Genomic DNA, 22437 nt, shown 5'->3' on the forward strand with positions numbered 1-22437 from the left:
TTGCGGCACCAACCCAGGGACATGTGCCTGGGTGGCTCTGCCCGCTGCCCCGTTCCTGCCCGCGGGGGAAGCTGAAAACCCTGCAAGAACAGGCAGCAGGTCCTGCCTGCACCCCCTGCCCGCGGGGCTGCGCCCCCTGTGCCTGCTCACCCACCCTCCTGCCCGCGGGGAGAGACGCCTTGTTCTGGGAGCCACCAAAACCACTTGTCACCATAACACCTGCGAGCTCCTGCCCCTCACCTTCGGAGAATTAAAAAAAGAAAATAAACAAAAAGAGGTTTAGTCACATACACATACATCACAGTTTAAAACTGGGGAGATGGAGCCGGGAGGAGGGCGCGGCGGAGCCCGCAGGACGGAGCTGCCTTTCCCCGCACAGCTCGCCCCGCGGGCAGTGCCGGGACACGCGGCTCCTCACCGGCCACGGCGGCAACAGCTCAACTACCAACACACTGCGGGGTCGGGCAACCTCACTGAACCAAGCTTGAAGGAATTCAAAGGCAATTTAGCTTAAATATAAAAATAAATTTTTACTTTGTTAAAAAACGTTTAAATATTTGTTTGTGATTTTTTTTTTCTTTTTTTTTTTCTGTTTTTTTTTTTTTAATTTAGACTTCAGCAGACACACACACTCACACAGCTGGAGAGTAAAAACCCGGCAGCAAAGCCCTCCTGGCAGCGCTGGGTGACCCCCCCGGCTCCAGCAGCGCCCGGGTCCCGCTCCCTGGGTGGGACAGGGGAGGCAGCACCACAACTCCGAGGAGCTGGTAAAACCCAAAAGGATGAGCTAAAAATGAAAACCAGTTTGGGTTTGGGGAGCGGGGGGAGGAACCCGTTTGCTTCAGAGCCCCCCGAGGTGGGGAGGGGGCACCAGGAGAGGGGAAGCGGTGGGGCTGCCAAGGCTGAGCCCCATATCTGGGGGTCCAGGCACTATCCCCCGCAGCTGCCGGCCCTTCAGTCACGACCGGGAAGGGACGACTCCCCCGCGCGAGCAGCCACGCAGTGATGCTACTGTCAACACCCAATTAGCCGGGGCGCGTCGCCGCAAAGGGACGGGCGCCCCCACAAAAAATGAAACTCCAAACAGCAAATCCGGCATAACCAACATGCCGCCACGCACACGGGTCAGTTCTTCCTCCAAACTCGATTCAATGAGCGCGTTCAAACAGGAGCACGGATAAAGCAGAACAGAGGGGGCTGGACATGAGCGGGACGGGGGGAGCCCCATGGCTGGATGGGAGCAGCAAGGGCCGGGGGAGGCTCAGCGACCCCCAGCCCCACCAGGCTGCGGCACATCCTTGGCTGGAGCCTGGTGGGGGGTTAAGTCTCGGCGAGGGATCGTCACCCCCGGCCCTGCGATGCCACAGCCCCGCCAGACCGGCACTGCCGCCCCCTGCTCGTGCTCCGCAGGGACAGCAGCCAAGCAGAGCCCTCCCAAGGAGCGCGTTCACCAGGCCACGGGATCCAACAGCAGGGAAAGATTTCGGGGCCTGGTGAAGACGGGATCCCTCGGCAGCCGGGAACGGCGGCGCCAGCAGCGCAGCCCAGCTCGGTGCAGAAACACACGGCTCTGCCGGCTGTCGGGGGCAGGGAGGAGGGCATGGGGACAGCTAGAAGAAGCAAATGGGGAAAAAATGTACACGTTATGAAACATGGCAAAATAAAGAGAGGGAGGAAACGCTGCGATATGTACAGAGGTTCATCCAGCCTCGGCTGGGGAACTGTTCAAGTAAGAAGAGTTTGGTTCATCCTGTCCCACCTCAGTCGCTGCCACCCAGCAAGTGGGGACCGCACAGATCGGAGCCCCCCGGTGCGTGCGGGCGCTCCTGGCGCAGGCAGTGCTGGGGTCACTTTTTGCGGGTGTGTTGTCTCCGCGCCTGCAGCCGCTGCCGAGCACCTGTCTTGGAGCCCGCCCCGATGGAGAAGGCGGGGGTGGATGAACCTGGAAGCAGAAAGGTGGCTCAGGTCTCTGCAGCCTCGCTCAGAGCTGGCACGGGGTGGGGCAGCGTCACCCCCATCCCATGGAGAATGGGAGGTTTTGTGTCCCCTGTAGCAGGTGCCCCTTGTGCCGGCTGTGGCACTGCAGCAGGGCTGGGCACAGCCTTGCCCATCCGCCATCCACCCCACAAGGGGACAAGGTGACCCGCCAGCTCCCCAGGGCCGAAGCACCGACCCCTTCCTTACCGAAGGAAGCGCCGACTCCCCCAAAGGCTGAGGCCGGGGTGCTGGGTGTCCCGAAGGAAATGCCGCTGCCACCGCTGCCCACCGCCCCCGGCACGGGCGCGCTCTGCCCAAAGGTGGGCGCGGGGGCTCCTGGAAAGCAACATGGCACCGTGAGCCGGGGTCAGCCAGGGGGACGAGCCGGCACAGAACAACCTCCCTGCGGGGGCTGAAGTGCCACAGTCCCCCAGGACCAGCCTCCTCACCTCAGAAGCCCTTTTAATGTGAGAAGTTGTGCCCTCATTGTAATCCCCGGGCTCTCCTGCCAGTACGGCAGCGCGGGAGGATTTACAGCCAGGGAGGAACAGAGGCCTCGGGCTTTCCAGACCAAATAGTTTCTCAGAATGTGAGTTTCAGCTCTGTGGGAGGTGAGACAGCTCAGCGAGGGTGCAAAGTGGCAGAGAAAGCCTCAGACAGCAAGTGAGAAGCAATTGTAACGCCTGGCTGGCAGCGCTCCCACTCACAGAGGCACTCCGGGTCGCTTTTAAGCAAAAGCAAGACCTCAACTTCTGCTGCGCACACAGTTGAGCTGAGCACCCGTGTGGGGCCAGGGAGCTGGTGTAATGGGAGTGGGGGGACTAAAGGACCTTCTCACACCAATAAAGCCCTTGAGGAGCTGGAGCGAGTTGACAGAAGGGAATGGAGCTGGTGAGGGGCTGGAGCACAAGTGTGATGGGAGCGGCTGAGGGACCTGGGGGGTTCAGCTGGAGAACAGGAGCTGAGGGGAGACCTTCTGATCTCTGAACTGCCTGAAAGGAGCTTGGAGCCAGGGGGGGGTCGGGCTCTGCTCCCCAGGAACAAGCGCCAGGAGCAGAGGAAACGGCCTCAAGTTGCCCAGGGGAGGTTGAGGTTGGATGTGGGGAACAATTTCTTCCCCAAAGGGCTGTGGGGCATTGGAACAGGCTGCCCAGGGCAGTGCTGGAGTCACCATCCCTGGAGGGTTGGACAGACGGACATGAGGTTCTCAGGACATGGGGCAGTGCCAGGGGTGGGTTATGGGTGGACTTGATGATCTTGAGTTTTTCAAACCAAAATGATTCTATGAATTACAGATTCCTCTCCACCACCGAGGGCTGAGGACCTGGACAGTGAGTGCTGGAAGCACCTTCCTTTTGCACGACAAGGCTCCCAGTACAAGAACCAGCCCCTCCAGCGCTGCCAAGCCTGGGGAGCTCAGCAAGGTCCGCCAGGAAAACCGCTGCCTAAATCCAGCCCTGCCTTTCACCCCCAAAAGTCCCATGCGCCGTGGCTCACCTCCAAACACAGGCTTGTTGTCGGGCGTGCTGGGCACGGCGAAGGCGAAGGGCGTGCTCTGATTCTGCGCCAGTGAAGAGCCGAACGGTGTCGTTGCTGGGGCCGCCCCGCTCTGCCCAGCCCCGAAGCTGAACCCCACGGCCGCGGAGCCGCTGGTGAGGGCGGGGGTGCCGATCCCGAAGGTGCTGCCAGAGGGGCCCGGCTGGGCAGCTGCCCCGAAGGTGAAAGGAGAAGGGGTGGTGCCGAAAACAGTGGTGCCAGTGCTGCTGCTGCTCGTGGTTTGGGTGGTTGAACCGAAGCTGGTGGTGGTGGAGGTGGCTGTCCCGAAGGAGAAGACCGACGTGGTGGTGCCGAACGCCGCCTGGGTGCTGGGGGTGCCGAAGGAGCCCTGGGTGCTGGTTGTGCCAAAGGTTGGCTGAGCACCGCTGCCAAACGCCGGTTGAGCTGCTGGCTGGGCTGTGGGGGCCCCAAAACTGAAGGGAGCGCCGAAGCTGACAGGGCCGGCAGCAGGTTTGCTGGCGGGTGGCTGGCTCTCGGCAGCCCCGGCGCTGAATGCTGGCTGACTCGCTGCACTGGGGTACGGTGGCGGCGGTTTCGCGCCAGCGCTGAATGAGCTGCCAAAAGCTGAAAGGGAGGAGCCGAACGTCAACGTGGCTTGACCTGTGGTGGCCGGGGTGGAAGAGGTCAGCGTGGTGCCCCCAAATAGGCTAAAGCCCACGGTGGTGGTAGGAGCTGCTGAGTTTGAAGGCGCTTGGCCAAAGGCAGGGCCTCCTGGGACACTGGTTGTGGCAGTGACTGTGGTCGAAGATGGCTTTCCAAACTGGAACACGGGCCCCGGGGTGGCAAAGGTGGTTTCTGTGCTGGGAGCCGAGCTGGCCGCACCACCGAACAGGAAAGGCTGTGACGTGGCAGTGGATGTGGCAGCGGTGATGGCCGGGCCGGCGACGGGGCCGGTGGAGGCGGGTGGGTTGAGTCCAAAGCTGAAGACAGGTTTAATGGTGGCATCTGTGGAGGAACTCTGCGTGGTGGCAGTTGTAGCTGCGGTGGTGAAGATGACGTTAGGGAGACCTGTGAATCCTGCCAGGGTGGCCGTGGAGGCGGCTGGCAGCTCTGTGGCCGAGGCCGGCTGCGACGGGGGCTTGAAGGCGAAGGGAGAGGCCTTGGCTGGAGACGAAGCTGCGGTGGTGATGCTGCCGAAGATGGGCTTGAACACGGTGGTGGTGGAGGATGTCAAGGAGGGCCCTGAGCTTGCAGACATGGTGACAGCGGGTGAGACGACAGCCGTACAGGCTGCTGCACTCTCGCTTTTCGGCAAAGCGCCAAAGATGGGTTTGAAGACGGGGGCCGTGGTGGGCGCAGCAGTGGTTGCGGTGGGCGCAGAAGTGGTTGCGGTCGTTGCTGGCTGGCTGGCAGGTGGGGCGTTCGTGATCCCGAAGAGGATGCTCGGCTTGGGGAAGGCGGGAGGTTTGCTGGGGGTCGGGCCCAGCTCTGGGAAGGCAGGAGGTGCCAGGCTGCTGGGGGTCTGCGCCCCCAGGGCAGGGGGGGCAGCAGAGGCAGCTGGGCTCAGCACGGGCACAGGTTTGGTGTCGGCAGAGGTGGCAGGCGGAGCGCTCGACTCCAGCGACACAGCGGGAGCTGGGGGCTGTGAGGCCAACGAAGGCGGCTGAGGGGCTACCGCAGCTCCAGCAGATTCTGGGAAGGGGGACAGCGCTTATTTAGGGACACGGTCACCCACAGGCACCCACTCCGCTGCCGCAGAGCTCCTGGAGCAGCACCTGCCCATACCAGCCAGACCCAGCCCTGCAGCTCCCAACAGGCCCACGGGCTCGGTGCCCACAAACTTGTTCCCCCAAGCCCTGCCAGCAGAGCACTGGAACAGGGAGTTTAGCCACCTGCCTCCCACAGAGACAGCGCAGAGCTCCTGCTGCACCTGCCCTGCTCACCACCCTCCCCCTCCTCACCTGCTGGTGTGGGGGCGGCCGAGCTGCTCTGCATCTTCTTCAGGCTGTCCAGCAGCGAAGGGGTGCCAGCCGGGGCAGGAGCCGTCGAGGCCGGCGCAGGTCCTGGGGCGGTCACAGGGAACACCAGTAGCCTGGACGCGGGTGGAGTCTCTGCAGTGGTGCTGGGGGCCGCATCTGCTGGGAACGAGCCAGAAATCAGGAGCCAGGACTCGCCGTAGGGAACCAGCCCTTAGTGGAGCTTCCCCAGCTCGTAGGAAAAGGCACAACATCCCACAGCTCTGGCCCCACGGAACCTCAGCCACAGAATCACAGAACAGCTTGTGTTGAAGGGACCTTCCCAGCTCCCCCAGTGCCCCCCCTGCCATGAGCAGGGACATCTTCACCAGCTCAGGTTGCTCAGAGCCCCGTCCAGCCTGGCCTGGGATGTCTCCAGGGATGGTTCATCCACCACCTCTCTGGCCAACCTGGGCCAGGCTCTCACCACCCTCAGGGCAACAATTTCTTCCTCATGTCCAGCCTGAGTCTCTCTCCCTCCTTTAGTTTAAAACCATCACTCGTCCTATCACAACAAGCCCTGCTCAAAAGTCTTTCCTCGTCTTTCTTATGGGCCCCTTTTAAGTAGGGAAAGGCCACAATAAGGTCTCCCCAGAGCTTCTCCTCTCCAGGCTGAACACCCAACTCTCGGGCCGTCCTCCCAGCAGAGCTGTTCCACCCCTCAGGCACAAGCTCTCCTGAGCCCAAAGGCACCGAGACCATCCCCAAACCCAGGGTGCAGGCAGGACCGGCCCTGGAGCTTCCCGAGCCTGTGCTACAGACACCCCCTGCCCTGTGAGCCCCAGCCCAGCGTTTCGCCCCCTCCGCGTTCCCAGTCTGCCCTTACCAGCCTTATCCTCCAAGACTTTGTTGAACCACTGCAACGCTGCCTTCTTCTCCGCGTCCAGGTCCTCCGAGGTGATGGTGTATCCCAGCTGCGGCGGCGGGGGCTGCCAAGAGAGAGCAGCAGCTTAGCTCCTTCTCAGGGAAGCCGGCAGAGCCTCTCTGAACGTGTGCTGAAGACTGGCCGTCGCGAGCCCTGTGTCAAGCAGGTGGTTCTGCCGCAGCACGCGACTGCGGAGCTCCGATTCCCCATTCCTCTGGCCCCCGTCTTGGTGCTGAGGGCACGGCAAGGCCTTTCCCCAGGCCATTACCTGGTCCGGCAGCAGGCAGCACAATCACGCACAGCCCACCAGACACTGGGGCTGGGGATAGCGTCACGTCCCACTCGGCCAAGGACGGGGCCTCCTTCCTGAGGGCAGGCAGGTCAGTCTCCCCCCAGCCCTGCAGAAATTGCAGTGAGCACATTCTATCGCCAGAGGAGGGACAACGGGGCTGCAAGACAGCGACGTACCAGCGCCAGCTGGTCTCCCCGGCGAGACGACAGCAACTGGATCTTGCGCTTGCGCTTCCCGCTGCTCCCCGACGGCGGGCTCAGCGAATTCTGCTTCTTCCGCACCGGCGTTTCCACCGCTACAGAGGGAGACAAGTCAGGAGCCGCTCCGGGCACAGGGAGAGGCGTTTTCCTTGTGCCCATGGGCTTGACCCTCCCCACTCCTCTCCAGGTGACCCAGCTTGCAGGACAGAGCCAGGGACATGGCTTTAAGCCGAGGATGAGGCTGCAATGCCTTGGAAGAGCAACTGGCCCAGTACACCCTGAGGGGCTGTTCCAGGAGCGTGCTGGGGTTCCACAGGGCAGCGGCCCCTTCCCACCCCCATGGACGGTCCTTGCACAGCCCAACCACAAACCAAACCGCGTGGGCCACATCCAGGGCAGCGCCACGGGACCCCGGCTGCGATGGGCACAAAGCCTTTCCTCTCCTCTCCCTTTCAGCTGAGGAAGCGTTGGAATAAGCTCAGCCTGGAATTTGGTCAGGGTGCGACCTGTACCAGGACAGATCTTACCCCGGGGCTGATGCCTGGACCTGTGCTGGTCTGAGGGCTGGTGCTCCCCCTCGCAGGCCAGGTCTCACACATCTGCCAGCACCCTGACACCCTGTGCTCATCACCCAGAAATCCCTTCAGGGCCATGGCAGGGGGCAGCAGAAGTATCACTGCCACAGAGTCCACATGTCCCTAGCTTCCAGGTGACATCTCAAGCCCATCCCACCTGCAGACCTCAGGCACCTCCTGTCCCGCTCCTCGCTCGCACTGCTGGCCCATCCGAGCCCAGCACAGAGCCAGAGTCGCCTTTGCTCACCTTTCTCTGGCTGCAGCTCCTTGTCCGATTTCACCGGCGTGGAGGTGTTGGAGCGATGTAACTCCTCTTCCCTGTGCAAGCAGGAAAGTGACAGTTAGGGACAACCCCAGGCTTGGCGTTGTCCCCAGGGAGCAGGACAAGGCCAAACATGGTACGGTTCCCAGGCATGTTCCTTTGCTTCCACCAAACAACAAATGTCAAGAAAACAGCCTGAATGTGGCTCCAGTGAGCTGCTCCCCTCCCCAGCCCTTTCTCCTGTGTACCCTCCACAGGGGCCCGGACAGGAGCCCCCACCCCTCGCAGGTCCCTGGCTTGGACCCTCCCTGTCACCAGGGTGGGTGGCTGTGGTAATTTTAGTTCTGACATAAGTTCAGGTCCTCCTCTGAGCTGGGAGAGAGGAGAACAAGGGCCGGCACCACTAAAACACGACCTTACTGGAGCTCCTGTGAATTGATTTTGGGAACATGGCAAAAATCAGGGCCTGTCTCTTCCCAAGGTTTTGGTCACTCGAGCAACCCAGGCCAGACCGATGGCACAAAGTAATGTTGCTCTGCAGCAATCTGAGCTCCTCAGTCTCTAGGCTAGCATGGCAGGGATGGCACAGCTGCCGGGGTCACAGTGCAACAGGAACAGGAATCAACACAAGGACAGGCGGGATTTCCACACTGGTGGGTGACACCTCAGAAAGGAGCCTGGACTGTCCCAGCTCCAGTGGGGAGTGGGACTTGGGCACTGGGATGGCTGAGAAATCGGCTCTGCTCCTCCCGGCTGGCACTGGGCCAGCAGCTGTTACCTGGCTTTCTTGAGAGGCCACTCGGGTGTCTGGGGGCGGGAGGACGCTGGACTGGACAGAGGGGACACGCTCATGCCCCTTCTTTTCCGCAGCTGGAAGGCAGAGAGAGACCAGCAGTAACTCTGGCAGGGAGCACAGCCTCCCCTCCTCCCGCAGGTTAAACACCATTTCCCAGGGCGGTGGCTCAGGAGCCTGGAGCCACCACTTCACTCCCTTCCACGTTCAGTGGAGCATGAGTTCTGCCCACCCCAGACTGAAGACACTCTGGAAGAAAGTGACCTTTAGGCTCACTACAGGATGAGGAGGCTGTTGGTCAAGACACCGGCTCCTGCCTTCGCACGGCACAGAGAGTCTACCCGGCTGCCTTGATGCCCTCGCATGTGCGGGGCTGCTCTGGCAGGAGCTCAGAGCAGATGGATCCCACCTCAGGGATTTTAGACTCACCCCAGCCAGAGGAAACCTTTCCCTACCAACACATCCTGGAGCAAACCTTTCCCCATACAGCCCACAGAGCCCTGGTTATGTCTCACTGGCCCATCTGCCAGCCCCATCCAAGACATACGGAGTGTTTTATTACAGCTCAGCAGCTGCTGAGGGGACCTGGCTCCAAGTGGGGACACACAGCTCCCACACTTGCTGACTTCAGCTGAAAAGGTGGCAGTGCAGCAAAATGTCTCTTTTTGTTTCCTTTCACCTGGATCTACCCCCGAGCAGAACGGCCAAGGCTGAGTGTGGGGGGAAATAACCTCCTTTTTGCTCTGATGTAAAACAAGCACTGCGGCAGCATGGCACAGCCTGGGGACTCCCCTGGCAGCGTGCACCCAAGGACAAGTGACACCACTGTCAGCTGCTGCCCACAAGGGGACAAAAATGGCCCTTCTGCCAGGGTGCCAGCAACACCATGCTCTTTGTACGATCCCAGCAATGCTGAGGATCATCAATCCACCCTGTGCTGCCTTCACCGGGGCACCTCCTACCTGCACGAGGCCACGGCTGGAGCTGTAGGAGCTGGCGATGGCGTTGCGGATGGAGCTGGGGATCCCACCAGCGTACGTGTTGTTGAGGGAGCTCACGGAAGAGGTGCGGGACCTCTTGCTGGAGCCGTCATCGGGGCAGTGCGAGATGAGGCCCCTCTTCAGAGAGCCAGGCCTGGAGGGGGTTAGGGAAGATGTCAGGATCTTCCCAAAGCTCTGCCCACAGTTCTTTTCAATGTGGGGCAGAGGGAGGAAAGCAACCCCGCTCCCCACCACAGCGCGGGGCTCGGAAATGCGCAGCGGCGCAGCCCATATGGCCACCAGCCTGTGCGCAGAGTGACAGCCCGGAGGCACAGCCACAGCTGCTCTTTTTTCCCCCCAAAGCAGAGCTCCACAAGCACCTTTTCCAGAGCCCAGCAGCTCCCGGACACCCCTCCCAGCTCCTGGCAGTTACACTTGGTTCGACAGGCACTTACTTGGGGATGAGCGAGGCGGGGGCACCGTTGGCCACCAGCGGCTCGAATGCCGAGTGCCCACTGCCACTGCTGTCGTGGCGCCTGCGGAGAGAGCACAGAAACCTGGGGTGGCAGCAGCAGAGACGGGGGCTGCCCCCCACCCAGGGAGAGGACCCTTCCCCAGGGGCTCAGCACCCAGAAAGCACGAACCTTGTCTTTTTCCTGCCACCCGATACCTGAGAGAGTTTTTCCTCATCTGCATCCTGTTGTGGATTTTCTCTCCACCTGGTCCCGTCCTCAGGGACTCTCACCCCATGCTGCCTCCTCCCAAGCACCAGCAGTTCCATCGGCTGCCAGCTGGGCTGCATAGTTTTGTTTTAAAAAAAGCCTTTTTGTCCAAATCCATTATTCTAAGTCAAAATATTTAGATATTAGATTGGATCTGGGGAACAATTTCTTCCTCAAAGGGCTGTGGGGCATTGGAACAGGCTGCCCAGGGCAGTGCTGGAGTCACCATCCCTGGAGGGTTGGACAGACGGACATGAGGTTCTCAGGACATGGGGCAGTGCCAGGGGTGGGTTATGGGTGGACTTGACGATCCTTGAGGTCTCTTCCTACCAAAATGATTCTATGAGTTTATGATTTCAGAGACACTCAGCAGCTTATTTCTGGAACAGACTTGAGCTCTGCAACTCCTGTGTTCGACCTCTTCCTACCCAGTGCCCTGGGCTGTTTGAGTCAGAAAGAGAATCCCCCTTCCCACAATGATCTGGGAAGATCTGAAGCCGGACAGTAGCAGCAAACCCTGCTGTGAGACGGAGCGGGACGATCAGCCCTGTCACTCAGCCCAAGCGTGTTGCCTGAGCACACCGAGCCCGTCGCGCAGGCGATGCTGCGTTCTCCAGCTGACGCAGGCTCCTTTCCACCCTCAAAGGTCACGGGATTTTCTGTCTACAAGCATTCTTCACGCTTCCCAGACAGTAATGCCTTTAAAACTGTCTTTTGTGGCAAAGCTGCATAACAGCATGGTAAAAAAATAGAACAAATACATTTTAAAAAAGCCAATCCTGTCTGTGCACCCATCCTGTCATTGTCCTGCTCGGCTCTTGTGGGGTTCAGGTTCACCAAGCCAAAAGGGAAATCCCACAATAAAGGCGAGGACAGCATGGCTCCCTGCGACCAGCGCTCATCCCGCTGCGCCCTGGGCCAGCTCCGGCAGCAGCCCCCGCACAGGACAAGGCACCAGGCGCTGTACGAGCCGCTCTCCGCTCCAGCTCAGGGAGCCCCAGTGCGGGAGGGGCGTGAGGAGAATGGTCTCCACATACAGAGCAGAAGGATGAAAAAGAGGAGAGAGAAGAACAGTGATGCCACACCGTGCCTGGGCAGTTAGAAAGGCTTCGGCAGACCCTGGCACCTGGGATTTACGTGCTGTCCTTCCTAGAGTGCTGGCTAAGACACCGCACCTTGTTTCTTGGAGTTGGAAATCGCTGACCTTGACTAACGAAAGCAGAAGAGCCTCTCGTGTTCACCCGCGTGTTTTTACCTCCTCCTGCCAGCTACACTGCACAAAGGAAGCATGCAGATCTTTTACAGCTCCCACCTGCAGCTCTAAGACTCAAGGAACCCGCCTTTCCCGGAGGCCTGGGGCTCACTGAAGGACAGAGACAATGAGTCTGAAGTCAACACCACCATTTCACACCACGTTGTCGCAGTCTGCACACCCCTGTGATGACAGAGGCCACTTCTCTGCCAGGGAGCCCCAAGAGGCTCCCCCATCCCCTCCCAACCCCAGGAACGCCGGAGAACACGCCTGACCCACAAGCCTGCTCAGACAACAGCCTAAACCACCTCTCTTTGATCTCAAGGAGAAGTAGAACTCTCAGAGGACTTTCCGACACAGCCCAGGGGGCTGGGTGATGGGGTTGCCCTTCCTCTCCGTGGTTCAATTCCCACAACACTTTTTGAAGCCACACTCCTGGCCACACCAGGCCTGGCACACTCCGGGACATGTCCCTTTTGTCACCACTGAAGCACCAGCCCCATTTACGACCTTCCCGACACATGGGTGGTGACCTGGACCGCTGGTTTATTACCTTCTCTTGCTCTCCTGATTGTTCCCAAAAGCGTGCTCCTCCTCCTCCTCCTGCTCCACAGCCCTCTTCCTGCTCTCTCTGATGGCATTCAGCACAGTCTCTTTTGCACATGGATCGGGGCTGCTGTTGGCCGGGAAGGCCACGGGTGAGATCAGCTGCTCCAGGCTGCGAGGTGAAGCAGAACAAGGCATTAGGCACATTGGGGTCCCCAGAGTGAGACCCCCCTAGATCCAGGGCTGCTCCCATGGAAGCAGAGAGAGGGCTCCAGGGGGTTTGGATCGCGCAATCCTCTCTGCAACGCAGCAACACTCGGGATGGGGATGGAGTGGCCACCACCAGGATGGGGACAGAGCGGTCACCATGGGGATGAAGCACTCGCTGCCTGGGACAGTGATGGAGCCGTCACCACTGGAACAGGGACAGAGTGGTCACTGCCCAGGAGAGGGACTGAGTGGTCACCACCGCGATGGGGATGGAGCAGCAACTGCCTGGGGTGGGGCGGTCAGTGCCTGGGACGGCCACGGAGCCGTCACCACCGGGACAGGGGATAGGGATGGAGTGATCGGCCGAGATCAGCCCGCCCCGGGCAGCACAGCGGCCGAGGCCCGGGTGACCCATTTCCGCCGGCCCCGGGGCAGCTCCCCGGCCGGTCCGTACTCACGCGGGGGATCGGGTCATGCCGGCGGCCGGCCGGGCGATCCTCACGGTGACGGGGCTGCGGAGCGGGGCGGCCCGGCGGGCCCAGGGCGCGCTCCGGGGCGAGGAGCCCTCCCAGCGGGCGGCGGGCGGACACACGGACACGGCGCTCCGGGCCTGCGGCAGCGGGTACCGGCGGCGCGGGGCCTGCGGCGGGGCCCTGCGGGGACACACGGGTCAGCGCCGCCGGGCCGCGGGGCTCCCGCCGCTCCTCCCTCCCGCCCCTCCGCTTACCCGAGGCCGAAGCGGCGCGGCGGGGCCCTCCCGGGCCGGCCCGAGGCGGCGGCCGGGCCTCCGTTAGCGGCAGCTTTGGCGGGCGGGCGCGGCGCGGGCGGGCCGGGCCGCATCGCGCACCAGGCCCCCGCCGCGCCCAGCGCCGCCGCCCCCAGCAACGCGCCCCGCAGCAGCAGCAGCGAGGCCAGGGCCAGCGCCACGGCCAGGGACAGGGACAGGGCCAGCGCCGCGCCCCGCCGCCCCCCGAGCCCCGCGCCCGGCCCGGCCCCCGCCATCGCCAGACCGCGCCGAGCCGAGCCGGGCCCGGCATGCACTGCGGGGCGGGCGGGGCGGGGCGGGGCGGCCCGGCCCGGCCCTTCCCTCCCGCCGCCGCGGGGACCCGGTCCCCGCCCTGACCCCGGGGTGGCCCCCGGGCCGGGGAAGCGTCCGTGTCGCCATCACGTCCCTGTCCCAGCGCCCGTGTCCGCACCCCGACCGCTGTGTCCCTCTGGCCCCAGCCCCCTTGCCCCCGACCGCCGTGTCTCTCCCCCAGCTCCCCGTTTCCCCATCCCCACTCCAAACCCAGTGTCCCCGTCGCCGTCCCGATCCCCACACCCCGCTCTCCCCATGTCCCCATCCTGTCCCCTACAGCCCCCGCACCGTTCCAGCCTGTGTCCCCCCGTCCCAGTCCCTATTGTCGCCTGCGTGTCCCCACACGCACCAGTGCTGACCCAACCGTGACCACGTGTGGCCCTGGCAGGGCTGGGGGACGGGGAGGGCGGGGGGCACCCCGGGAGTGTGACATCCTGCCGTGTCACAGCTGGCAGGGGACATTTGCCTCACATCCCCCCAGTCAGGGCTCCCAAGGGCCACCCAGCAGCAGCGCCCTGCCAGGATGGGGACAGCAGGGTGCTCTGCATGTCCCCACTGTGGTGTCACCCTCCCAGGAAGCGACCGGGGCAGTGGGGAGGCCAAACGCGCCCTGCCCCTCAGGCTGCGCAGGGCCCAGGCTCTGGTCCCCTCCCAGGGAAGGGCAGAGGTGATGTGCAGGGTGGCCCTGGGGACAGAGCCGGGAGGGGACATCATGGCCGGGACATCATCCAGGTCACCTCCACAACACCTCCCCAGGTTATTTTTTGGGGAGGGGCAAGCACAGCCATCAGGGCACAGCCCCACGGTAACACCACCCAGCTACCAACCCCCCCACCCCGGAACCCACAGGGCTGGGCTGAAGGCTTTATTGAAAAATCCAAAACACATGACTTAGTAATTATTATTATACAATGACAAAAAAAAATCAACCCAACCTGCAGTGGAGGGGCACCCCTGCTGTCCCTGTCACCAGCCGCCAGCACCAGGGACCGTGCAGGGGGACGGTGACACCCCCGCCAGTGCCCGGAAGAGACGGCAAAAGGAGGGGAACTGGTTTCGGCAGAGAGCGGTGTGACTGTCCCCAAGCCCCTGCCCTGGCCCCTCACCGCCCCCAGCCCTGACCCGCCTGGAGGCCTGAGGTAGTTGGGAGCACCCCGTGCAGGCGAGACCCCCCAAAAAAGAGCAAGGGGGGGTACTGGGGCTCCCTGGGTCCCGCAGCACCGAGATGGTTGGTATTGCATCCGGGGGGGGAGCCGGCTCAGGCCGGGGTACGGCTGCAGGTGGTGGGAGGCAGCGAGAGCCCCGGGCGGGGAGCCCCAAGACCCCCCGTCAGGCTGGGGCACTGAGCTGGGCACGGTGGCAGCTGGGGGACATGGGGACAGCGGGTCCCTGCACGGTGGACGGTTGTGCTCTCCTGCACAGCACGGGTGGCAGCCCTGAGGCCACGGTGACGGGCTGGCCAGGCAGGGGACACAGGCATGTCCCAGCGCTCGAGTGCCAGCTGAGGGCTGACAGACACCACCGGGAAAGCAGGCAGTGACAGCCCAGCCACAGTGGGCGATGCCACCACTCCCCAAAGGTAGAAAGGCCAAATCCTGCAACCTCGGCACCCTGAGGGGCTGTTCAGGCTGAGTCCCCCCAGGAGGCAGCAGCTGCCTGCAGGCAGGGTACAGGCAGGGTGCAGGGGGGGTGCAGGGGGGGTGCAGGGGGGGTGCAGGCGGGGTGCAGGCGGGCATGCTGCCAGGCCAGGAAGGCCACCCTGACCCTGCAGGGGTGGCTGTGAGCCAGCAAGCCCATGGGGACAGGCGTGGGGGACGGGGACATTGCTGCACCATGTGATGTCACCGTCCCCACCACAGGGAGCCAAGCCAGGGGCCCGGAGCTGGCAGTACCCCCCACGCTCTGAGCCCCCCACTCCAAGGCACAAAGGCTCCCCAGCTGGCACCCCCACCCACACTGGCAACGGTGCCTTAGGTACCAAAGAGGACATGGAAGTGGCACCACCCCAGAGTGAGTGAGCATGGGGAGCTGCTTGCTCCGGCTTCGGGGTGCTGTGGTTTTGGGGCACCCCAGCTGCCCCCCAAACCCTCTCTGCTGCTGCCCCAGAGCCACCCTATGTCCCCGGGAGCTGGTGGCTTGTGTGGTGGCACCACAGCTGCCCAAACCCGTGCCCAGCACCTTGCAGAGGGTTTATTGCTGGCGTGAACACAGTGATCTGTTGGGGCAGGGCAGCCCAGCTCCAGGGGTTGGGGGGGGCAGTTTGGGGACCTGGGATGGGGAGGCAGGAGCTCAGGGCAGCATCCTCTTGCTGCCTGCCCTGCTCCCCACTCACCGCTGGCACCTGGTCCCACGGGAACGTTCCCCCCACCCTGCAGCAGCCAAAGGCACTCGGTGTCCCCACCGGAGCAGGGAGCACGCTTAGCACCAAGCCCAGCAGCACCCCAAAAGCTGTCCCCTGACCCGGTGACACCCCCGGGGCCCTTGGTACCCCAACAGGCTCCTTTGCGTGGGGGGACATTCGCACCGAGCCAGGGAGCGGGTTAAGGCTGGAAAAGCAGCGAGAGGCGAAAGAAACCCGCCTGTTCTCGCTCTGCCAGAGCTGGCTCGAAGAGTTCCAAAGATCTGTGCAAAAACAAAACTAAAGGGTTAAAGACCCCCTGGAGACCCCCCCCAAGCCCCAAGCAGCTCTAATAAATACACGTGCGGTTTGCGGCTGGGCTGGCGAGCCCTCGCTCCCGGCGGCTCTCGGTGCTGCAGTGCTGGAGGCAGCTCTTGGCAGGGGGGACGTGGGGGACCTGTGCTTCGGGGTGGTTTTTGCACCGTTTTTTTGTGGATCTTCCCCAAAACACTGCACCAAGCTGATGTCCAGCCCGCCGGGGGGGTTCTCCTCTGCGGGCTGCTCCCACTGCAGGTGTTAATCTGCAGCAGGAGAGGGGAGGGTCAGCGGGTGCGGAGCAACGCGGTGCACCCCCTCACCCCATTCCTTTGGGACACCGGGGCTCCGCAGGGCAGCAGAGCCCACAGTGCCCGAGCACCCCACACAGGGGCGATGGGGGTCCCACAGGTCAGGGTTCCCACGGCTTTGCCCTCATGTGCTGACTACCCCCCAGCTCCACTTGTGCCAGCCAGAGGGAGACCCCTGCCCACTGGTTGCCAGGGCTGTGGGCAGCGCTGCCGCTCCTGCCTGCTCCTTCCCCATGACAGGACTGGGATCCACTCACCATCCTCCTGCCAGCCCTCCGCCACTCCGGCCAGCTCGTAGTGCTTCTTGCGCAGCTCCCCCAGCTTCTGCCGCTCCTTCTGCAGCTGGTTCTCCAGCTCCAGCACCCGCACCTGAGGGAATGCATAGAATGACAGAACCACTTTGGTTGGAATAGACTCTCAAGATCATGGAGTCCACCCATAACCCACCCCTGGCACTGCCCCATGTCCTGAGAACCTCATGTCCGTCTGTCCAACCCTCCAGGGATGGTGACTCCAGCACTGCCCTGGGCAGCCTGTTCCAATGCCCCACAGCCCTTTGGGGAAGAAATTGTTCCCCACATCCAACCTCAACCTCCCCTGGCGCAACTTGAGGCCGTTTCCTCTGCTCCTGGCGCTTGTTCCTGGGGAGCAGAGCCCGACCCCCCTGGCTCCAAGCTCCTTTCAGGCAGTTCAGAGATCAGAAGGTCTCCCCTCAGCTCGTGTTCTCCAGCTGAACCCCCCAGGTCCCTCAGCCGCTCCCATCACACTTGTGCTCCAGCCCCTCACCAGCTCCATTCCCTTCTCTCAACTCGCTCCAGCACCTCAAGGGCTTTCTTGGTGTGAGGGGCCCAAAACTGCCCCCAGGATTTGAGGTTTGGTCTCCCCAGGTCCCAGCACAGGGACGGTCACTGCCCTGGGCCTGCTGGCCACACCAGTGCTGTACCAGCCAGGATGCTGTGATGCTGTTGTATGTCATGTTGTATGTCATGGCACCCTGTGCCTGGCACACCATGGAGCCATGCAGGGCCAGGCACCCCCTTTCACATACATTATCTCCACAATATCAAGCCCAAAGACCACTGAGGTGCATTCCATGAGTGCTGCGATGGCAAATGGCCCTGGGGAAGGCACCGAGCTCAGGTGGGTGCTGCCTTCACAGGCAGGTAAAGGCAGAGCAACCCGTGCGGGCACTGCAGGAGGGGTAATTCCCCAGGGACAGCCCGTGGGCATGCAGGAGCGGGGGACGCCCCAGGCTGTTGTGTTGTGATGGTGACAGCATTGGGGGAGGCCTGAGGATCAACCATATCTGGCTCCTGGGCAAACCCATCCGCTGCCTTCTGCTGGGGCCAGTCAGGGTCCCCCCCAGGCTCTCGTTAGCCCTAACGAGGCACCAGCGAGTGCATTTCTCAGAACATGGGGGAACATCCTACCTGTGAATCCATTTCCTGACGCTTGATCTGGGTGAGTGTCATGCTGGAGAAGTCCATGCTGTCTGCAGAGAAAGACACCCCCAGCTCTGCTCCAGCTCCTGCCACCGCGTGTGAGGCGCAGGCAGTGGGGCAGCCGCAGGCAGGGACCCCGTGGCACGGCCAGCCGGCTGGAGATGGGGAGCACCAAGAGCAGAGGTTTCAGGGCAGTTCTGTGCTCTCGCAGCCCTGCGCTCACCTTTCTCCTCCACCTGCGACTTCCCGGCCTTGGTGGAGGCCACCACAGCGGCTGTGGCCTGGGTGACGCCCCGGGAGGCCTGTTGGAGCTTGCACAGGTTGGTGCTGTCCTTGTCTGCCTTCACCTGCCGGACAGTGTGGGGGGGAGGCACTTAGACCCCCGCCGGGCGAGCAGGAGCCCCCCCACGGTTTGGGGCAGCTCAGGGTCACCAGAGTGCGGCTGGGGAGCAGCGTCGGTGCTGCCTGTGGGACGGAGCCGCTCCCAGGGCCGGGTGCGGGCAGCAGCAGGGGAGCACTCGTGTTGCCAATTGGGCCAAAGACCTGACTGTGATGCCTGCTAGAAAGTTAATATTACACTAATAATAGATGGGATGTCTGGCAGTAATTCACTTTCAGTTGTAGAACAAAACCTACCCTGGAACTGAGATGTCAACCATGGACAATTGATTACCTAGGGATTATTGCCGAATTTTGTGGACGTGCTTAACTGAAAGTAAACTTTGCTGATTGTAATACTGTTTTAATACAAAACCACACCTCCAGGAGACATCTACCCACCTCCAGGAGACATCTACTACTACATGCGTAGTAAGATAGTGTTATATACTTTGCATGCAAATACTGCAACCCATCAGCCCTCCAGGGCTGCCCTGAGGGTGGGTTATATACTGGCAGGGTTTTGTATAAAGGATTGAGACCTCGCATTGCTGGTATGCTAGTGTTGTCAATTACCACTTAAAAGAATGAATCCTGTCTGCAATTGCTAACCCAAAGATATGTAAATCCTTTCAGTTTTAGGTCAGTCTAAAGAAGATAAGAGTGACTTGCAAAACACCTAATCATGAACCACAAAAAACACTGTCCTTGCAGTGCAGACTGCCTGGAACCTCACAATTAGTTCAGTCTTGCTTTAACACATCTCCAGACCGTTAGATAAAGTGTCCTTTAGCGGAATGCTGCTCATTATACGCTAAAATGAATATGTAACCAATATGCAAATGTGTAACCAACTGGCTCTTCAGGGTGTGAATGCAGTGATAAAGTTTTGTATACAATGGCTGTTACTTTCCTTGCTGGTATGCTGGCTTTATTCCAGCATCCAGCCTTGCGCAACTCTGTAACAAACAACATCTCTGTGAGCTAGGATTTGGCTTTTTTTGCACACCAGGTGACAGAACCCTGTTCTGGGGACAACACTAATTCCATCTAGCATCCAGACTCGTACAGTTCTGTAATAAAATCAGTATCTCATCTCTATGTGCAGAATTTGGCTCATCTGCATGCACACAGGGTACAGAACGCTGTTTGGGACAACATGTGGAGCTGCAGGTGGTGCGGGAGCCTCCCGGGCAGCGGCTCCTACCTTGGAGGCTGCGACCAGCTGGGCGGTGCTGGCCGCGATCTCCCGGGAACAGACCATCAGCTCCTCGAACGTCCCCTTGCCTTGCACCACCAGGTCGGCAGCATCGCTGTGGGAGGGAGAGAGAGGGGCTGGAGCATCCTCCCACCACCCCGTCCCCTCCCCACAGGGACAGCAGGACCCTGCCATCCTTCCCCGCCTGCCGGTGATGGTGGCACTTACACCAAGACGGTGGCACCCCAGCCCACGGCCTTGGAGGCGGAGATGAGACCCTCGGTCCAGCGGGAATTCTTGGCGTAAAACTCCTTGGGGGATGCCGCACCCTGCCATCGGGAAAGGCACGGTCACACGCTGGGGACAGGGGGGTGGCAGGGCCTGGGACCCCCAAACTCCTGAGTAAGTCAGGATTTCATTTAGGATGTGCACGGGAGCTGCGGGGACACTGAACCTGGGAGGTCACAGGGTCCCCTGCAGGGGAAGGGACATCAGGGACCTCGGTGAGACCCTGGGGACCGGAGCCAGGGTGACACCCCGGTGCTGGGGCAGGAGCTCCTGGCACCCAGTGCTGATGCCCCAGAGAGCAGCACGTCCCCAGTGAGCACACGGTGATCCCCAGCTGGCCAAGCACCTGCTGCCCATGCCCTGCCCGCAGCCCTGTCCCCGCTCACCCGTCCACTCTCCACAATCTCTCTCTGGAGGTCCTTGGAGGCCAGGACCAGGACATGGATGGCCTGCATGAGGTCCGTGCAGGAGCCCAGGATCCTGTGAGACAAACCCCACTGAGCCTCACTTGTGGGGCCAGAGAGCCCAGCGCTGTGGGGCAGCTGCTCTGCCCGTGGCACTGGGCCTTCTCCTGCCAGCCCAGCGCCCTCCAGCACCACTGCTTACCTCTCATTCACTTCCAGTTTGACCCCAGTGTCACCAGCCCGTGCCTTGCTCAGCATCTCCTGGTAGAGGGGGGGAGGCTGTGCTGAGCCCCACGCACAGCCCCAGCTCCATGCCAGTGGTCCCGGCAGGCACAGCACCCATGGGTGCCCTGCGGCACACGGTGCCCCTCACCTCAATGCGGGCAGCTGCTGTTTCGATGGCTGCTGCTGTTGCCGCCATCTCCTTGTCCACCAGATCGCCCAGCTCCTCCTGCTTGACGTCCAGCCCTCTGGGACGCAGCTCCTGGGGACATGACAAAAGGGACGGTGCAGGGGTGGCACAGTCCCTCTGACCCTGTCCCACCAAACCCCCCGGGGCACCCACCTCCCCAATGATGCTGATCCGGCCCAGGCAGGTTGTCACCGAGCTGCAGTCGGCGCCTTCCACTGTCCCCGGGTCTTGCAGGGCGCTGAGGTAGCTGATGGCCTCGCTGCCGCACTGCCGGCACAGCTCCAGCAGCCCTGCGCAGGCAGCGAGAGGTCAAGGGTGCTGCACGTCTGGACCAGATGCCCGGTCCCTGCCTGCCCCAGCCCCTGCCTGCTCCAGAATCCTGCCCACCCTGCTCCCTGCCCACCCCAGCATCCTTCCTGTGCCAGCCTCTGCCCAACCCAGCCCCTGCCCGCCCCAGCCCCTGTCTGTGCCGTCCCCTGCCCGCCCATGGGCAGCACTCACGGTCGGCGGGCTCCATGGGGGCCAGGTGGGAGGTGGCGCTGCCCTGCAGGAGGGTCTCGCTGACCAGGTGGGCGAAGAGGCCCAGGCAGGGCAGGAGGGAGCCCACGGCTGTGGCGGGAGGGGGGACACAGGGCTCAGCCCCAGCGGGCTCTGCCCACCCGGCCCACAAGTGCCAGGGCTGCCCCTCCCCAGCCCAGCCCTGGGTGCTGGTCCCACCTGTGCGGTCGGAACGGAATTTGCCGTGTGCGTCCTGCAGCCGCTCTGCACACTCGGAGGCTGCCAGCGTCCTGGACAGCAGGCAATCTGCAGCAGACAACAGGCAGGGCTGGAACATGGGGTGTTCCTGTGCGCAGCACAGCCGCTCTCTGCGAGGAACAGCAAGGAGGGGGCTTCGTGCGGTGCTGGGTTTGGTGAGCACCAGGGAACTCACCCGCTGAGCCGGTACAGCCGATGTGAGTGGGATCCTCCATACGAGCCAGGGCATCCTGCACCATCCGCTCGGCCTCCCGCGCTGTGCCCTGCACCAGGGCGAACTGCTCCTCGGCCATGTGCTGCTGCAGCGCCTGCTCCCTGCTCTCCTGCCAAGCCAGTGCAGGTGTGACAGCCCCCACGGGGAATCCCCGCACCCCACTGCTGCCGCCAGCCCCCATAAGCCCCCACAGCTTGGCATGGCAGGGGACATCAGGGTGCCCGGTGCTCGTGGTGCCCCCAGGGTACCTTGTCTCTCAGCTGGGACTGCAGCATCTCCAGCTCCGTCCTGTTGCTCTCCTGCTGGTGGCTCAGCGTGTCCCGCAGCTGCTGCAGCTCGGCGCGCAGGGCGGCCATCTCCTCCCCGTGCTGCTCTGCTGCCCGGTTCAGGCTGTCCCGCTCCTGCTCCAGGCTGGCAAGCCGGGTGCTCTGCTCTGCTCCCGCCTGGGCAGGCACAAAACAGCGGTCAGGGCTGCGCCAAGGGTGAACACTTTGTTTTTGGGACCTGCTCATAGTCCAGACTTGCGCCATCCTGACTGTCCCTGTTCAGCGTGTCGCAGCCTCTGCAGGTCACAGCCCTGCAGCACCCGCCGCCTGGCAGCACCCCTGCAGCACTGACCACATTGCCTGGGACTGGCAGAAGCTCCCTGGGGAGCCCTTTTGCTTTTATCAGGGAAAATTCACTTTTATTATCACTGTTGTTACCCTGATACAGCAGCAGATGAAGGGTGCTGGCTTCTGGCCCTGGAGCCAGCTCTGCCCCAGCGTGCTGCAGGGCCTGCCCATCTTCACAGAACACCAGCCTGGTTGGGCTGCAGGACCTCTGCAGATCCCCAGCCCAGCCCTGCTCACGCAGGGTCACAGAGCAGATCACACAGGTGGGTCCAGGCGGGTTTGAATGGCTCAGAGAAGGAGACTCCACACCCGCTCTGGGCAGCCTGGGCCAGGCTCTGGCACCTCCCAGCAAACAAGTTTCTGCTCATGTTCACATGGAGCCTCCTGTGTTTCAGTCTGTGCCCGTTGCCCCTCACCCTGGCGCTGGGCACCACTGAACAGAGTCTGGTCCATCCTCTGACACCCACCCTGAGTTATTGATCCCATTGATCAGATCCCTCTCA

At 62.3% G+C, this 22437-nt stretch overlaps 2 protein-coding genes across 4 annotated transcripts in view; both read right to left on the minus strand.

The window, feature by feature from the left end:
* Positions 1 to 1127: 1127 nt before the first annotated feature.
* Positions 1128 to 13206, minus strand: POM121 (POM121 transmembrane nucleoporin). Of its 2 annotated transcripts, none has more exons than XM_065852847.2 (13): positions 12914 to 13206; positions 12645 to 12839; positions 11984 to 12148; positions 9912 to 9992; positions 9439 to 9610; positions 8462 to 8553; positions 7669 to 7739; positions 6823 to 6941; positions 6316 to 6418; positions 5436 to 5609; positions 3475 to 5166; positions 2185 to 2313; positions 1128 to 1942 (listed from the first exon to the last, which is right to left on the minus strand). In XM_065852847.2, exons 1-13 carry the CDS (start codon positions 13186 to 13188, stop codon positions 1848 to 1850), a joined length of 3363 nt encoding a protein of 1120 aa, XP_065708919.1. In that variant the 5' UTR covers positions 13189 to 13206; the 3' UTR covers positions 1128 to 1847. The 2 variants fall into 2 exon arrangements, with proteins under 2 accessions (XP_065708919.1, XP_065708918.1); XM_065852846.2 differs by having other exon boundaries at positions 5436 to 5612.
* A 909-nt stretch (positions 13207 to 14115) lies between these two features.
* HIP1 (huntingtin interacting protein 1) overlaps positions 14116 to 22437 on the minus strand; it is a 53181-nt gene continuing 44859 nt past the window's right edge. For both annotated transcript variants that reach the window (XM_065852848.2, XM_065852849.2), the window contains exons 18-31: positions 21569 to 21763; positions 21282 to 21429; positions 21068 to 21154; positions 20852 to 20959; positions 20504 to 20640; positions 20312 to 20422; positions 20141 to 20199; positions 19921 to 20014; positions 19475 to 19575; positions 19256 to 19361; positions 17894 to 18017; positions 17659 to 17720; positions 16486 to 16597; positions 14116 to 16183 (exon numbers count right to left, since the gene is read on the minus strand). In XM_065852848.2, coding sequence (XP_065708920.1) covers positions 16179 to 16183; positions 16486 to 16597; positions 17659 to 17720; positions 17894 to 18017; positions 19256 to 19361; positions 19475 to 19575; positions 19921 to 20014; positions 20141 to 20199; positions 20312 to 20422; positions 20504 to 20640; positions 20852 to 20959; positions 21068 to 21154; positions 21282 to 21429; positions 21569 to 21763 — 1449 coding nt within the window. In that variant the 3' untranslated portion in view covers positions 14116 to 16178. The remainder of the gene's footprint in view (positions 16184 to 16485; positions 16598 to 17658; positions 17721 to 17893; positions 18018 to 19255; positions 19362 to 19474; positions 19576 to 19920; positions 20015 to 20140; positions 20200 to 20311; positions 20423 to 20503; positions 20641 to 20851; positions 20960 to 21067; positions 21155 to 21281; positions 21430 to 21568; positions 21764 to 22437) is intronic.

This window comes from Patagioenas fasciata, chromosome 19, assembly GCF_037038585.1.
Source record: "Patagioenas fasciata isolate bPatFas1 chromosome 19, bPatFas1.hap1, whole genome shotgun sequence".
In the NCBI taxonomy this organism is placed as follows: domain Eukaryota; kingdom Metazoa; phylum Chordata; class Aves; order Columbiformes; family Columbidae; genus Patagioenas; species Patagioenas fasciata.